Source organism: Jatropha curcas, chromosome 8 (genome assembly GCF_041381405.1).
Source record: "Jatropha curcas cultivar XTBG-Jc1 chromosome 8, XTBG_Jcur_1.0, whole genome shotgun sequence".
In the NCBI taxonomy this organism is placed as follows: domain Eukaryota; kingdom Viridiplantae; phylum Streptophyta; class Magnoliopsida; order Malpighiales; family Euphorbiaceae; genus Jatropha; species Jatropha curcas.
Genome location: NC_143158.1, coordinates 8,786,448 through 8,803,042, shown reverse-complemented (window position 1 = coordinate 8,803,042; position 16,595 = coordinate 8,786,448). Strand labels below are relative to the sequence as shown.

General features: G+C 29.6%; 3 protein-coding genes across 3 annotated transcripts; all 3 read left to right on the top strand.

The window, feature by feature from the left end:
- Positions 1–5,350: 5,350 nt before the first annotated feature.
- Positions 5,351–6,449, top strand: ATLP-1 (Pathogenesis-related thaumatin superfamily protein). The gene is made up of 2 exons (XM_089725327.1): positions 5,351–5,518; positions 5,633–6,449. The coding sequence occupies exons 1-2, from the start codon at positions 5,452–5,454 to the stop codon at positions 6,313–6,315; spliced, it is 750 nt and encodes a 249-aa protein (XP_089581453.1). The 5' UTR covers positions 5,351–5,451; the 3' UTR covers positions 6,316–6,449.
- Positions 6,450–9,624: 3,175 nt separating this feature from the next.
- Positions 9,625–12,137, top strand: LOC149494150 (Pentatricopeptide repeat (PPR) superfamily protein). The gene has a single exon (XM_089725517.1). It carries the CDS (start codon positions 9,815–9,817, stop codon positions 11,813–11,815), a length of 2,001 nt encoding a protein of 666 aa, XP_089581643.1. The 5' UTR covers positions 9,625–9,814; the 3' UTR covers positions 11,816–12,137.
- A 734-nt stretch (positions 12,138–12,871) lies between these two features.
- Positions 12,872–13,584, top strand: LOC149494149 (Calcium-binding EF-hand family protein). Its single transcript, XM_089724616.1, has one exon. The coding sequence runs from the start codon at positions 12,918–12,920 to the stop codon at positions 13,392–13,394; it is 477 nt and encodes a 158-aa protein (XP_089580742.1). The 5' UTR covers positions 12,872–12,917; the 3' UTR covers positions 13,395–13,584.
- The last annotated feature ends 3,011 nt before the right edge of the window (positions 13,585–16,595 follow it).

The following is a 16,595-nucleotide window of genomic DNA, read 5'->3' as shown; positions in this document are numbered from 1 at the left end:
TAATTTGTTTTGATTTAACTGGTTCGACCTGTTAGTTCAATCAAATTCCAACAATACTATATATGAATATTCTTTTAATTTATTTGACAGAATACAAAAGCCTAGCATATGAATCCTTTTAATAAAAATTTTTAAGTCTAAATTTTATATAAAAATTTTACCCAAAGTATAGATCCTACCATTGTTCATGCCTAATCGAAAAATTGTTAGCTTAACTAAATTTAATTTAATTATTGTGTGACCAAGTACAACTTTAACTAATTGTTACTTAATCTCATTCTAATTTGGTTGTCTTAATTTAATTTAGTTTTAAGTATGAGACTTCATCAATCAATACTTGATTTAATTTCAATTAGAGTATTTTATTTTAATTTAATTTAGGTGTGACTTAATTTAATTCAAATTAGATTGTCTAATTAATTTGATTCAATTGTGACTACTCAATTGTTATTTCTTTTAACTTTAGTTTGGATATCTAAATTTAATTTGATTTTTAAATATAGTTTAACAGAGTGTAAATTAACTATTCAAGTTATTGCGTTTATCTATATTTATTAAAATTTATATAAGGAGAACGTCAAATTAATTTGATTCACGTGTGACTTACTCAATTGTTACTTCATTTAACTTTAATTTAGATATCTTAATTTAATTTGATTTTTAAATATGATTTAATAGAGTGTAAATTAACCATTCAAGTTTTTGTCATTATTTATATACAGTAAAATTTATATGTAGAGAATGTTCTATAGACTTATCATAAGAAAATGTACAATAAGTGTCAAAATGGCTACTTAGTTTAATTTAATTTTGAGTGTAACTTAATTTAATTTGGATTAGATTATCTAAATTGACTTCGATTCAAGTGTGACCAAGTGTGATTTATTTAATTGTTACTTTATTAAATTTTAAATTGAACGTCTTAATTTAACTTAATTGTTAAATGTGACTTAATAAAGTATAAAGTAAACTTAAATGAGGTTAACTCAGTGACAAATAGTACTTACAAGGTCAATAACTATGTTTTAAGTCATTGGTCTCAATCCTTTATTTGTTTATTTTTTTACTATTTATTCACCATTTTGCCACTCTACCTACAAATAAAATACTTATTTTCGTGTTTGGTAGTTAAATTTCCAATATATGTTTAATATACACTTTCTATCACAATAATTCTTATTTTTCTAATTCATGATTAAATTTTTAATCATCTAATTTAACAATCTTTATACACACAAAATTCTAAAAAATATTCACAATGTTTTTATGCATTTCACAACTTAATTATTCTTTAATGCACTTATCAGCGTAGTGAAATTTATATGTATAACTAATTTTCAAGTATAACAATATATGACTTATTTAATTGTTACTTAATTTAATAGTAATTTGAATGTCTTAATTTCATTTGATTCCAAACATAACAAAATGTAGCTTAAAAAAAATCAAGTTAAAGAAAAATTAAGTGGCATATGATTATTTATGTCTCATAAATTACTAAGACACTTGGAAGAATATGGTTTATTAATTATGAGACAAAAACAAAATAAATGTCTAGCATGTGTATTGATAATCGTATTCATTCAATGATTTGTGTGGAGTTGTTAATTGATGAAAGAGAAATTTTTGAAATTCAAATTTTAAATCTCTCACTCTTCATGTCAAATCTAACAATTTTAAGTACTAAATCTAGATAAATTTGTAATTTTAAATGTCATGATTTTGGATCACCATAAGCTAAAAACTTTGTCCCAATACATAAATTCACTCCTAAATCTCACAACTTTAATCTAGTGATCAATGACGGAACCAGAAAAAATAATTAGAGGGGGCTAAAAAAATTTTTTAAAATTTAGAGGGTGCGTTATGGAAAAAAATCACTATTTTGTAGGTAAAAATTAAAATTTTATATATTTTATAAGGTAAATTAAAATTTTTAATGTATAGTTAGCATAAATTTGGAACAATAATTTTTACATGATTCAACTATTTAATATGTGTTTAATTAATCTTAGTTTGCAAGTTGAAATGCTCAATAAAATAATTCTACAAGTTGAAGGTTTCAATAGGTGAAATTTTATAAGTTAAAGTATTTAATGTATCAAAATAAAATTTTAGAGTGCCATAAGATTAAAATAATAAAGTTCAAGGATGTATTTATATATTCGGCTCTTATTTTTCGTTTTATCAAACCATTATGCCCTCAGAAAGAAGTCGAAAATAATTTTAATAATTTTGAATGTATTAATTTTTTTAATAAAGTACAATGGATGTATTACAACTTGCGATTAAATAATTTAACAATTATAATTCTTCAGATTATATCATCATAAATTAAATTAAAAAAACAATCTGAGCAAGAAAGATAATACAAAACAATTTTGGATAGTTACACTTTAATAACAATCTGAGTAATTAGTACTCTCTCCGTTCCACTTTAATAACAATAAATATGTGTTTTACCTTATTTCACTTTTAGTGCTCATTTAGAATTCTGAGGATATATTAATTATTTTTTTTAATTTTACTCATATTTATTAGGTATTTTGTAGCCAAATTAAATGGAGAGCTTTTAATTTTAAGAAGAGCAATTTAGATATTTTATCATATATTTTGAGAAAATCAATGTATTTAAACCATTTTTTAAAGAAAAAATGATAACTTTGGTGTCTCAACTTTTTGATTTTTTTCTATTTTGGTGTCTGCTGGAAAATAGAAAAAGGATTCTACTACTGATGAGTCATCTTTTCGGTATTTAAAACTGCCTACAGCCACTTAATTGAACATTTTCAAAAGTCAATACACTCAATCGCAAATATTTTTTGGTGAGATAACAAAATAGAAAAAAAAAACATAAAGTTGAGACACCAAAATTATCATTTTCCGTTTTCTTAATTCTTATAAAAAAATCAAATGTTATAATTAAAGTGGAATGGAATAAGCAGTAATATTAATATCATTTGATTTTATGTTGTTTTTTATAGTAATATTAATAGAGTATGTAATTTCCACAATAGGAATCATTTTCATGTATATGTGAAAATGGGATGTGGCGGCCTATTTATAAATTGCTCTTTTCTAAGAATTTAGTACTCTTATGTAAAAAAAAAAAAAAAAAAAACCTGAAACCTTCAATTGTGTTCACTTATAGAAAATTGGAGTTCTAGAAAAAGTTTTTCAATAAAATTGGAAAATAGAATTTTTTTTTCTTTGAATCAATCAGTTTTCTATTTAGAAAATTAAATTATAGTTATTCAGTTTTTCAAAATTTAAGTAAGGTTTGGAAAACAGTTTTAAGTTGTTTTCAACAGTTTTTTTTTTTTTTATAGCAAAAGACATGTTTTTCAACTGTTTCGATTTTTATAAAATGACATTTTCATAATTAAAGTTATAGTATCTATAAATAATTTTTTCTATAAAATATTTATTGAATAAATAAAAATATTTAAATAACATAAAAAATTATATTATGCTTTAATATATAATTAATTTTATTATTACAAATATATTATATCCTTTATTTTAAAAAAATTTACAAAATGATAAAAATGGATATTATTATAAATAATCGATAATAAAAATTCAAAATACTATATTGTGAAAAAATTTTATAATTATTATTATTTAAAAATTTTAAATAAAAAATTGCTAAAATTATTTTATAATATTTTATTTAATTATGAAAGTTATAAATAATGTTCATGAAATTTTTATAAAAAATAAAAACTAGAAAATAAAAAACTATTTTCTATAAATAAACATACTCTTACGTTTTCAAATTTCTTTTTCATAAAATTTGGATAATTAAACCCACATAAAATGAAAATAATAAGAAGAGGACCCAAACCCTTTTATTGATTTTTATATAAAATATAAAATAATAAAATAATAAAATAAAATATCACTTTTCTGGAAAAAGATAGCATAAAAAAAGGGAATTCAAGTGGCAAATTGGAGTCCAATGCAGCATAAAATTTTACTAGAAAAAAGAGGGTGAACAGAGAAGGGAGGGTTACAACTTACAGGGGAAGAGGAGAGTTGCGAGGGATTCCACTTAGCCATGTGAAATTGCTTTTCTTTTTTTGTGGGATTCTACTTTTCTCTGACATTTTTGAAAACAGTGCACTTTGTCCAAATGCACAGACACACATCCACTGTATATTGGTTCAAATATTAAGGCTTTGCCAGACACAGATCTTTATCATTTGCCAGACAGAGACTGTCCCGCCGATTCGAGGTGTTCATATTTTATTTACTCGAAAAATTATTACTAACATCTGGATTTTAGACAATAAAATGTATTGTATTTTTTTATTGTTCTTCTCCTTTTTTTTTTTTTTTTCTAGATATATAATATTTATTACAGTGCAATAATCTTACCGTGGTAAATAAGCTGAAGCTAGCCAAGATCGAATTTACTCAGCTTGAAGCTTGATTGCATAAGTCTCTGCACACTTCAAATTCAACGAGTTTGAAAGTTTTAAGTTCAAATTTGACTCGAGATTCAAGTTTAATTTAATCTAAATTTACTTATTTGGAGTTGATAATGTTCGATAACGATATATATTCGAGTTTAGTTGGCTTGCTAAATTAGCTGATTCGAGCTCAATTTGACTCATAACCCTTACTACTTAAGAGTCTAAAAGTGCGGATAGAACTAGGTTCGACGTAATAAACTTAAGATACCTATATATGGTTTAAAAAGAAAAATATATGTAAAAAAAATATATAAACACACTCATTAATTCATTAAATATTATTGGTTATACTAATTTTTAAATGGATATCGAATAGAAAAATTTCTACGAGTTGAAATATTTTTTCGAATTAACAAAAAATAATAGTCTTTAATAATACTTTAAAGGTAATAAAATAAATTTTCAATTGATTTTCAACGGTATTACACTGAAGATATGATACAGCTTATATTAGTCTTATAACTTAGGAGATTACAGCTGTATCATTTAGGATAATTAGCTCCGGTTATTTAGCCTAATACTTTCACATTTTGTAATTTACTTGTGTATATAAACAGTACTAAACGGTACAAAAATGGATCCAATTGATATTATTTCTCAAATTGATAAAAATAACAATTTTGGATAAATTAAATATTTCAAAAATATTCTTATTTCCATTTGAAGATGAATGTTTATTTATAAATTTAAAGAAAAAGTTGACTTGATTTTTGGAAAAATAAATAGTTTTCTCACTCCAATCAAAATCAATCTCATGGGACCACATTTCAACCTACTTTGCTGAATTTTTTTCAAAAAAAAACACTGACAGTAATCACCAACTTAATTAATTACCCTAACCCTTACCTTTCCTTCTATAAAAACAGAGCTATTGCCACCTGAGTAGAGAGAGTGAGACTCTCTTTCTTCTCTGTTTGTCCTGATTTACATTTCTGTGGTGTTCATTTACTCGGTCTCAGTCCCAGCTGTATCTATGGCGATAATGCTGAGATCTCTCTTCAGTCTCTTGTTCTTCACTCTCATTATCTCCCTCATTCCAGGTACCATACTTTTTGAGTTTTGACTCCTCTTCTCTTCTTAGTAAGATCTAAATCTAACCTGCTAGTTTTCTTTTTTTAATGGCTTTTTGTATTTTGAATTTCTACTGCTTACAGTGGAGGTTTCATCAACAACAATAACACTATACAACAAGTGTACCCATCCGGTATGGCCAGGCATTCAACCAAGTGCAGGGAAGCCACTCTTAGTTCGCGGAGGCTTCAAGCTCCTACCAAACAAGGCGTACTCTCTCAATCTCCCTCCCCTTTGGTCCGGCCGTTTCTGGGGTCGCCACGGCTGCTCATTCGACGCTTCAGGCCGTGGACGGTGTGCTACCGGTGACTGTGGTGGATCTCTTTACTGCAATGGTCTAGGAGGTACTCCTCCAGCCACATTAGCAGAAATCACTTTGGGAAATGACCAAGATTTCTACGATGTAAGCTTGGTAGATGGGTATAATCTTGGAATTTCTATTACCCCATTTAAGGGATCTGGAAAATGCAGCTACGCAGGGTGCATAAGTGACCTAAACCTGATGTGCCCAGTTGGGTTACAAGTGAGGTCAAGAGATAACAGGAGAGTTGTGGCTTGTAAGAGTGCTTGTTTTGCGTTTAACTCTCCAAGATATTGCTGCACAGGAAGCTTTGGGAACCCCCAAACTTGCAAGCCAACAGCTTATTCAAGGATTTTCAAGGCAGCCTGTCCTAAAGCTTATTCTTATGCCTATGATGATCCTACAAGCATTGCTACTTGCACTCGTGGGAACTATTTGGTCACTTTCTGCCCTCATCACCGTTGATTAATTAATTAATTATTGTGTTTTAGTTAATTATATTTAATTAAATTAGTGTAGTGTGTTATATTTTAATTGCTTTGTGGATTGTTTTGTTTTTCGTATTGTTATATTATAATGGGTAGTTTGATTTGATATGAGATGATGATTATATTATAAATGGGAAATTAGGATGTTTTTAGAAGTAAAGTTATTGGTTTAGGTTCTCTATGAGCTGAAAAGTGAAGAGTGTCTGCAGTTGATGTGACTAATCTCCGCGTGATCATCCTAAATATATTCCCTCTTGAACTAACGGAGTTAAAACTTAAAAAGCGAGGTTTGAATAAATCTGATTAATAAATTTTTTGAAGTAAATTATTATTTTATCCCTGAATTTATTTTGTTTATAAAAGAAATATATGGTTAAATTTGACCCTTGATCTTATATAATTCAGGAAAAAAAAAATTCTTAAAGTGATCATTTGATTTGATTTGCTCAGACGGGGCTAATTAACTTATTCTATGCGCTTACGACTTGTAATTTAATTAACTTTGGTTGGCTCCATATTTATTATATTTTAAAATCAATGACAGAATTTGTAATTATGGTGCAATTTTGACACAAGTTTAAAATTGAAGTACCTAGAGACAAATTGAATAAAAATTCGGATTGTCTTACAATTTATAATTAAAAGAACTTTTTAACTTTCAAAGGGTCGAACTCAAAAAAATTTACCATTTAAATGCTTGAGTTAAAGCTCGGTTCAAATTTAGCCCATTAAATTTATTAACGAGTTTAAATGAATTTTTTTGGAACCAAATTTAATAATTGTACTCATGTGGCAGTCCTATGCATGATTAATGAATCTACCAAGTATAATGATTGAGATATACTAGGTCAACTGAGTTCCTACGTAATTCATTATTATTTTCCTCTGACAATTTTGGAAGTTGATACCAAGTACTTCAATTCAGGATGGTCTCCATGATAAATCGGACGAGTACTTGTATTTAAGGCCATGTTTGATATATTTAATTAATCCAGCAACGGAATGAAAATTACATTACATGACTGATTAAATTGACATTATTTGGTTAGACTTTTTTAACAGTGTAATATAATTGAAATTACATGTGTAATAATTTAAATTGATGTAGTATTCATTACATAAAAAAAAAATTACATGTATGTTTATTACATTAAGCATATATAATACCAATTACATCAAATCACCCCAATCAAAAGGCTACCAATATCACTATTGCTCGACTAGCACTATCAGCACCACTCAATCGCCACTCCACCACCCCAACCTCAACCACCTCAAACACTCTACCACCGCCGCCGCAACAATACCACGACTACCACCACCACCATCTTATCAACCGCTCTACTACAACCACCACCACTATCGCCATATAATAAAAATTATATTTTCGTATTTAATATGCAACACGAAATAAAAACTACATTTTATTCTTTATTTTATTATAGGAATATACAGAATAGAATGAAAAAACATAAAATATCAAATTACACATAATTTTATATCATAACCATTGAATGAATTACTGCCAAATCTAGCATTCAAATATCTCACATACTCGTTCCAGTCTTCGTGTGCCCACTCTCCCCTCAACTTAACAAACCCTTATTGCCATTGAATTGCTTCCCGCTCTAAGTTTAAAGCTACAATTATGACTTTATTTCTTGAAGCAACTCTTCCCCGCACCAAAATGGTAATCATATCTCATCAACTAGCCTTCTAAACCTTTTCCATTAAACTTAGGAAAATCCAATCTAGTATTATTTCCATAGTGATTATGCATAACATCAACAATCATGTTACCGGTGGTTTGAGAAATACCCGGTCTAGTTGTATTGCACATAACCTCAGTTTGTTGGTGACTAAGACAAGCAATTAAATTCTTTTATTCTTTGACCATGTCCTGTAGCTTAGCTTCTTGCCTATGCTCTGCTTCTCTAATCAAGAGATTCATTTCTTTCCTTGTGGCCTCCTGAGATTGAGTAGCAGTTCCATCACCAATAGCCGGAAATCGTTGGCTTTGATACCAACTGATAGGTGGGTTTTAGTTCAAGAAGCATAAATAGAACAGAGAATAACAAGAAGAAGAGAAGAAAAATGAGAATAGATTCAATTAAGATGGCAAATGAATCAAGTTACCTTTACAAATGAGCAAATCTCTTTTTTACCAACAATTAATGAGCTAACTAATTGTCTAACAGAATGACAAGAGTCTCTAACAAAGTGACAGTTATTCTAACAAACTAACATTTGGCTCATGATGTTTTCTTACCAATGTTTCTTCATTGTTACGCACTATTTCTTTAACTCTCACCAAATATTTATGCACTTTACAAAACACAGAGCATTCTTAATTCCATCAAAACGTCGTCGTATTATTTGATTCATATCAAGATCCCAATGACCATTGGATTGAAATTACATAGATTAAAAGAAAGACTGAGCTTTGTTGCATAAACCATGTGGACTGAAAAGGAGAGAAGACAGAGCTTCGATGATAAGTAGGCTCAATATATTTATTTATTTGATTTTGATAGAACAACAAATAGCTAGAAATGGTGACCGGTTCATTTTGAATTGGAATCGAATCGTATTTGTAGATAAATGTAATCGGATCGGAACCGTCAATTCAAAATTTTGAATTGGAACCAGCGATTCAAGGGCTAGTTAAGGTTCACGTGAATGTTAAAATCTGAACCTGAATCGATTTAAAACTGGCGTTTTCAATCCAGTTCGAACCATAAATTTTCTATTTTTATTTTCAAAATGATAATCACTTAGCTTCCATACACCTCTAAAATCTAAATAATATTTTAATAATACGCTTTACTTAAAAGTTAAGAATTAAAAAAAGTAAAATGGTAAAAAAAAGAAATATTTAGTGTAAAATTATATTGTTTTTATTTTTTTTTTCTTTTATATTGTTTACTTAGTTCAGAATTACATTGTTCGAAGCACTTTTGAAAATTTTCTAACAATTTTTTTAATTAATAACGTTTAGATAAAATAAAACGAATAAATTTTTTGATTATTTTATAAAATTAATTAATTTTATCCTTATACGAGTAGAATATTCTAAAATTTATTCAAAATAATATTCATCAATATTTTTTAAACTCATTAATTTTTTCGAAAGAAAGATGTAACATATTATATATATATATCGCCAAAACTGTAATCGAAATCGATGATTTATTGGAATCATACTAGAACAAGATAGAATCGGATCGGAATCGACGGTTCAAAAGCTAATTAAAATTCAACATTTTAAAAATTTTATACTGACCGGCGTTTCAATCATCGGCCATGCCTAGCTTTTCAAAAATATCATATCCAAACCCGACCCATTTAAAATTATATGTGTTGAATACCAGTGTTGGAGGGAACCAAAAAGAAGCCTTGAATTCTTGAAATTAAAGTCCAGTTCACATCACCATAGCAGTTGCAGTTGCAGTTGCAGACAAGCATGCACCTAAAATATGCTTCTCATCCATTTCAGGAACCAAATTCTTCTCAATCCTATTTTTATACGTCTTTCTTTCTTCTCCACTTACCAGCTACCAAACACCGAACCGCTGCACCAAGATCACGAAGAAGCCATCTCCATTGCCAACCGTTCTTACTGGACCAGAAAGATCCACGATCTCTGTACCCAACACCGCAAAGTAGATGAAGCTCTTGCACTTCTCGACCATCTCCGCCTCCGCGGCTACCGCCCCGATTCTCTTAACCTCAGCAGTATAATCCATGCGCTTTGTGAAGCAAACCGCTTCAATGAAGCTCACCGCCGGTTTGTGCTCTCCATTTCCTCTAATTGCATTCCTGATGAACGAACTTGTAATGTAATAATTGCTCGCTTGCTTGATTCTCAATTTCCACATTCCACATTCTATGCCATTTGCCGTTTGTTTGATGTTAAGCCGCAGTTCGTGCCCTCTTTAATTAATTATAACCGTTTGATTTATCAATACTGTGAAGTTTCGCACCCCAATATAGGGCATAGATTGTTGTATGATATGATCAGTAGAGGGCATTGCCCGAATATCGTTACTTATACTAGTTTGATTAATGGGTACTGTCGAGTAGGTGAAGTATCTTCTGCACACAAGGTGTTCGATGAAATGCACGAGTATGGGATAGTACCTAATTCTCTGACTTATAGCGTGTTGATTCGTGGGGTTTTGGCGAAGCGAGATGTTGAACGTGGGAAGGAGCTGATGTGCAATCTTTGGCAGAGAATGAAGGATGAAGAAGATCAGTCTGTGAATAGTGCTGCTTTTGGAAATCTGATTGATTCTTTGTGTAGAGAAGGGTTTTTCAATGATGTCTTTAGTATTGCAGAAGATATGCCACAAGGGAAGTGTGTTAATGAGGAGTTTGCTTATGGGCATATGATTGATTCGCTTTGTAGAGTTGGAAAGAACCATGGTGCTTCAAGAATTGTTTATATAATGAGAAAGAGAGGTTTTATTCCAAGTTTAGTGTCATATGATTCTATTATACATGGGCTTTGCAAGGAGGGAGGCTGCATGAGGGCTTATCAATTGTTTGAAGAAGGCATTGAATTTGGTTACCTGCCATCGGAATATACTTTTAAGGTTTTAGTGGAAGCTCTTTGCCAAGAAATGGATATTTACAAGGCAAGGATAGTTCTAGAGTTAATGTTGAATAAGAAAGGAGTGGATAGAACTAGAATTTACAACATCTATATGAGAGCTCTTTGTCTTATGAATAATGCAACTGAACTTTTAAATGTGCTTGTTTATATGCTGCAAACAGATTGTCAACCAGACGTGATCACTCTTAACACTGTTATTAACGGGTTTTGCAAGATGGGAAGGATTGAAGAAGCTTTGAAGGTGCTAAATGATATGATGATGGGAAAATTTTGTGCTCCAGATGCTGTGACCTTCACAACTATCATAGGGGGCTTATTAAATGTTGGAAGAAGTGAAGAGGCTCTCAATCTATTGAATAAAGTAATGCTCGAAAATGATATTAGTCCTGGTGTAGTAACATATAATGCAGTTCTTCGGGGTTTATTTAAACTTCAGTTAGCAAATGAGGCAATGATGGTTTTTAGTAAAATGTTGGGGAATGGCGTGGCTGCCGACAGTAAGACTTACACAATAATAATTGATGGATTATGTGATTCTGGCCAAATTGAAGATGCTAAGAAGTTCTGGGATGAAGTTATTTGGCCGTCAAAAGTTCATGATGATTTTGTTTATGCTTCCATTCTCAAAGGGCTTTGTCGATCAGGAAATTTGAATGAGGCTTGCCATTTCCTGTATGAACTGATAGACTCGGGGGTTTATCCCAATATCATTAGCTACAATATCGTGATTGACAGTGCTTGCAACTTAGGCATGAAGAAAGAAGCTTACCAAATTGTAAATGAAATGCGAAAGAATGGCCTGACCCCTGATGCTGTAACCTGGCGGATTCTTGACAAGTTACATGGCAATACAAAAGGATGATTTAATATCAGAACTCAACTTGTCAGTGGTTAGGAGGGTTGAGGAGATCAAAAGGAGAGAAAGTAATTACACTTGAAGAGGGTAATTCCTGTTTGGAACCATATAGCAGAAGGGTAGATATCTGGCTTTCCACAAACATCATATGCAGCTAAGCTCATTTGTTGGTTTACTTTGGATATGTAAGGATGGAGAGAGAGTTCTGAGTTTGAATCTTTTCAGCTATAAAAGTTTTTACCAATGAATATAAGGAATCTATCATTTGTTGTACAGTCAATGATGTTATTCCCACTCATTTAGCGTCTTAATAAAATTTTTTTCCTTATGAGTTAGAATGACAATCTAACGAAAATAGAAATTTCCAAATGTGAAGTAACTTCAATCTCTCTCTATCTCTATTCACAGTGTCGTATTCAATGATGGACATATTAGGTAAAGAAGCTTAATCCCGAACTGTTCCTTCTTCCCGAACAGCCTAGTTGTCCACTAGAAGCAGCCTTCTATTTATTACATAGTATAGGACAGGCTATTTGGCCTGTAACCGTCGCAAACAGTCTTTGTCCAATTCTCTTTCTTAATATCTATTATGATACACTTGCTATACGAGAATAGACATTTAATAGAAATGAAATAATTTCAATTATCTTCAGTTTTATCATCGAGCAATGTGTAATTACTTTTTTTTAGACAACCTGAATGAATTTCTTTTCTAATTCTAATTTTTTTTTTTTTTTTAGATTTCTGAATTTCAAAAAATAAATTAATTACAGACTTAAAAAATTTATATTCTAAATTAATTTTAAAATAATAAATTTTGACTTAAACTTAACGTCTAATGAAACCTTAAATAGCAAATTCAACATGTATTCAATATAATACTATTCAATGTTTGGCAACGCTGGTTAAACGCTGAATATACCCGCCAAAATAATTGACCCCACTAAGTCACTTTAATTACTTTTCCGTACCTTTTTTTATGTTGACCAAACGCGTTTAACTCTCCTCCACTCCCGCTGTCCCACGTTTTCACCGCAATTCCCTCTTCTCTGTCCTTGTTATAATATACCCAACCACATCTTTCTTTCCTCAAGTGCAACGCATAACGATGGCTCTCTATCTCCAAGACATGAAGGAACTCAAAAAAGTCTTCGACCAGTTCGACACCAACGGCGACGGCAAGATCTCGACCGCCGAGCTCGGTGGGATTTTGAAAGCCATGGGCTCTACTTACACAATCGCGGAGCTAGATCGCGTGATGGATGATGTAGACACCGACAAAGATGGATTTATAAATCTGGAGGAGTTTGCTCAACTCTGCCGCTCGAGTTCCGGTGGTAGCGCTGTGAGTGAGTTGAGAGATGCATTCGATCTGTATGATCAGAACAAGAATGGGCTTATTTCGTCTAGTGAGTTGTACCAGGTCTTGACTCGGTTGGGGATGTCGTGCACTGTGGACGATTGTGTTCAGATGATTAAGGGCGTTGATTCGGATGGAGATGGATGTGTCAGTTTTGAAGAGTTTCGAAAGATGATGGATGCTAGTGTCAATAATGGAGGAGTTGCTACTCCTAGAGGAAATTAAAGAAAAAAAAAAGACATCGATTTGGGTAATTTTCTATAGTTTTTTTGTTTTTTTTTAATACTAAATTTCTAATGCTGGATCTGAAATTTAGGTTTAATACATACAGTTGGGTTTAGGAATAATGTCTGTTTTGATCTAATCTAATATCTGATGAATTTTATGAATATATTGAGATTTCTGTCCTTTTTCATTTTCTTGAATCATTAATTAAGTTGGTTCAATTTGGGATTATGTTTATAATAATTAGTTTTGAATCATAGAAATAGAAATATTTGATTTTAGGCGATCTAAGGCTCTCATGGGAATGAAATATAATGTTAATTAATTGCATTTTCACAATTATAATTAAAGAATGTCATTACACAAGGCAAAGATTAATACAGAGAAAAAATGATTATATATAAACAGTAAAGAGTTATAATTATAATTAATTTATGTTGTCAGATCATATAATAAGGTTTAAGGTTAAATTGTTGGTTGTCCGATTCCTTTTAACCACAAAAGTTATCATCTATTTGATCGATCTTTCAAAATTATCATCAATTTGATCGATCTTCTTCAAAAAGGGAATGTTATCTCTATTGTGTAGTCTATTTAGACTCTTTTTGGCAATTTTAGTGGTGTCAGCGATTTTATTAATTCTTAACGGTAAGATATATGCTCTTAACGGTTTAAAATAGAATTGTTCGGTAATTAAAAAAAAAAATCTCATTTCTAATTCAATTAATCGCAAGATTTGGAGTCAAATATTTTATTATTATTAGGTCTATCGATCAACCAGTAGACGTCTAATTAGTGTTATCATTTATCATGTTTTATAAAAAAGAATTACCAGCTAGGTTGATCTAACTAGAAATAAATTAGGTCTTTTAAATAAGAGATGTAGAAATAGATTAGATTTTTTAAATAAGAGATTGAGTGTTTAATTTTTATAAATAGAGAAAATCTCTATTGTAAGCGTTTTTCTTTTATGGACTTGACAGGTTGCCAACTTGACACGATGCGATCAGGATTAGAATTAGCCCAATAGGTTAAGGACACTTATAATATGAACAAAAACAAAAGATTTAAGTCACAAGTATGAATTTTTCATTTATTATTCATTTAATTAGGCATTTAAAGTGTATTTTTAGAATAAAATTAGATTATTTAGTCATAAAAATATGAAATTAAAAAATTTTCATTTTTCTAAATATTTATAAAAATTTAATTTGATTTATTCGATGGCTTTCTTATTCTACTGTTAACGTATATTTATTTACTACAAGAGATTACAAAGAAAATTATTACCAAAATATGTAAATTAATTATAAAATGTATAATATATTTTATATGATGATGTTTATAAATCAATTCGGTTTTTCCTTAAAAAAAAAAAATAAAACCAATTAACATATAATAAAAATAATATAAATCAGTACATTGACATAAAATTAAAAAAATATTTACTAAATATATAAAACGTAATATAATTTAATTACTCAGTTTAAATAAAATTTATATTTTAACATCATATAAATAAAAAATTAAACAAATTCGAAGAATGGATATACGATCCGCATAATCAAACTTATAACGCACTGTAACGCCCTGTAGGCTGTATAAAGAAGTCTAGCAGTGACAAAAGCACTAAAGCTATCCTGGAAAACGATTACTGGTACTGACGAGATATTCGTTGAAAAGAAATGAGGGTCGCGTGCGGTCCAATAATGTCATGATGTTAGCGTTTTGATAACAAAACTTGTCTCCTCCGCCGCATATGGTATAATTCATCTATCCTTTCACCAAATCAATACGGAGTAAATTTTTAATTATAATGAGGCTATTTCTAATAATTTACTAGAAGATAAAAAAAAGTATTTTTTTTTTTCATTCTAAAATTATCATTTTAGAATATTTTTCATACAGTTTAAAAATAAAATTAATGTAATTATATTTTTTTTCCTTTTTTTCTTTAAAGACACTAAAGATATTAACAATTTCTTGAAACTTTCAAAATATAATAAATAATAAATATATTATGATTTTAAAATTAATTATCTCAATACTGTTTTCATTGTTTAATAATTCAATTAATATTAACTATTTATATGAATTATTATATAAGGGTGCTTTAGAAAAGTGAAAAAAAAAAAAAACCACATTTCTAAAAAGGTACAGGTGTTTGGCTCGTAACGATGCTGGATCATATAATTTAAATTGATAAATCTAACATAAATTTTATAATTTTAACTTTGTGACGTTTTGAACTTTGTGAATGACCTATTATGCACTTAAACTTTCAAATTTTAGTGACATTTCACACATTTCCATACTAATAGCAATAGTTTTAGAATTTTTAGCTTTTACATGCAAAATATTGATTGGACATGAAATTAGCATAACTATTGGAACCATAATTTTTACATTTTTTAACTATGTAACAAGTGTTTAGTTGATCTAATTTTGCAAGTTGAAGTATTTAATACATGTAATTTTATAGGTTGAAGTGTTTAATAGGTCAAAATAAAAATTAAAGGTATCACAAAATTAAAGTGATAAAATTCAAGAGTGAATTTATGCATTTAACCTTTTATTATGTGATTTTATAATCCTCTCATATTATGATTTCCGCCACGAAGATATGGAATTGGATTTTCAAAATGTGATTCTTAAAGCAGATTGTTTGTCCTTGATTAGTTTTATTACAGAGGTCCGAGGTTTCATTTTTTGGCTAATAGGCCGTTAAAGCTCGGAGAAATTGTAGATTCTTTCTCATATCATAGCTATTCACAGTTCGAAATAAATTCACTCTTTTGACATTGAGGAGCTATTCGCAGTTAACGGGTAATCTCTAGAAGTAGTAAAAAGATTATCGTCCTATAAAGATTGAAGAATAGATTATTAATTTTCAAATTCAACAATTATAATAAAGATGTAATATGCAAATAATGATTAAGCTAAGTTACAAATTAAATTAAGTGAACAAAAATTAAAATTAGTAAGTTGAGATAAGCAAAAGTTAAATCCAAACAATGAATAGGTTGAGACAATCTAGTTTTGGGATATTTATTAGTTTAGTGCAAGCCATGGACAATTGATTTAAATAGACCATGACTATTGTTGAAGGAGAAAAAGTCAAAGGTATCCAAATTTTTCTCTTGAATCTAAATAGAATGTTAAAATCAGATGACATCTATTCTCATAGTATAACGTGATCAA

Excerpts from the sequence above, each read along its gene's own strand:
- LOC149494149 (XM_089724616.1), top strand. The coding sequence starts at position 12,918 with ATGGCTCTCTATCTCCAAGACATGAAGGAACTCAAAAAAGTCTTCGAC.
- LOC149494150 (XM_089725517.1), top strand. The coding sequence starts at position 9,815 with ATGCTTCTCATCCATTTCAGGAACCAAATTCTTCTCAATCCTATTTTT.
- ATLP-1 (XM_089725327.1), top strand. The coding sequence starts at position 5,452 with ATGGCGATAATGCTGAGATCTCTCTTCAGTCTCTTGTTCTTCACTCTC. Across the intron at positions 5,519-5,632 it reads CATTATCTCCCTCATTCCAG|TGGAGGTTTCATCAACAACA; the intron begins GTACCATACTTT and ends TACTGCTTACAG.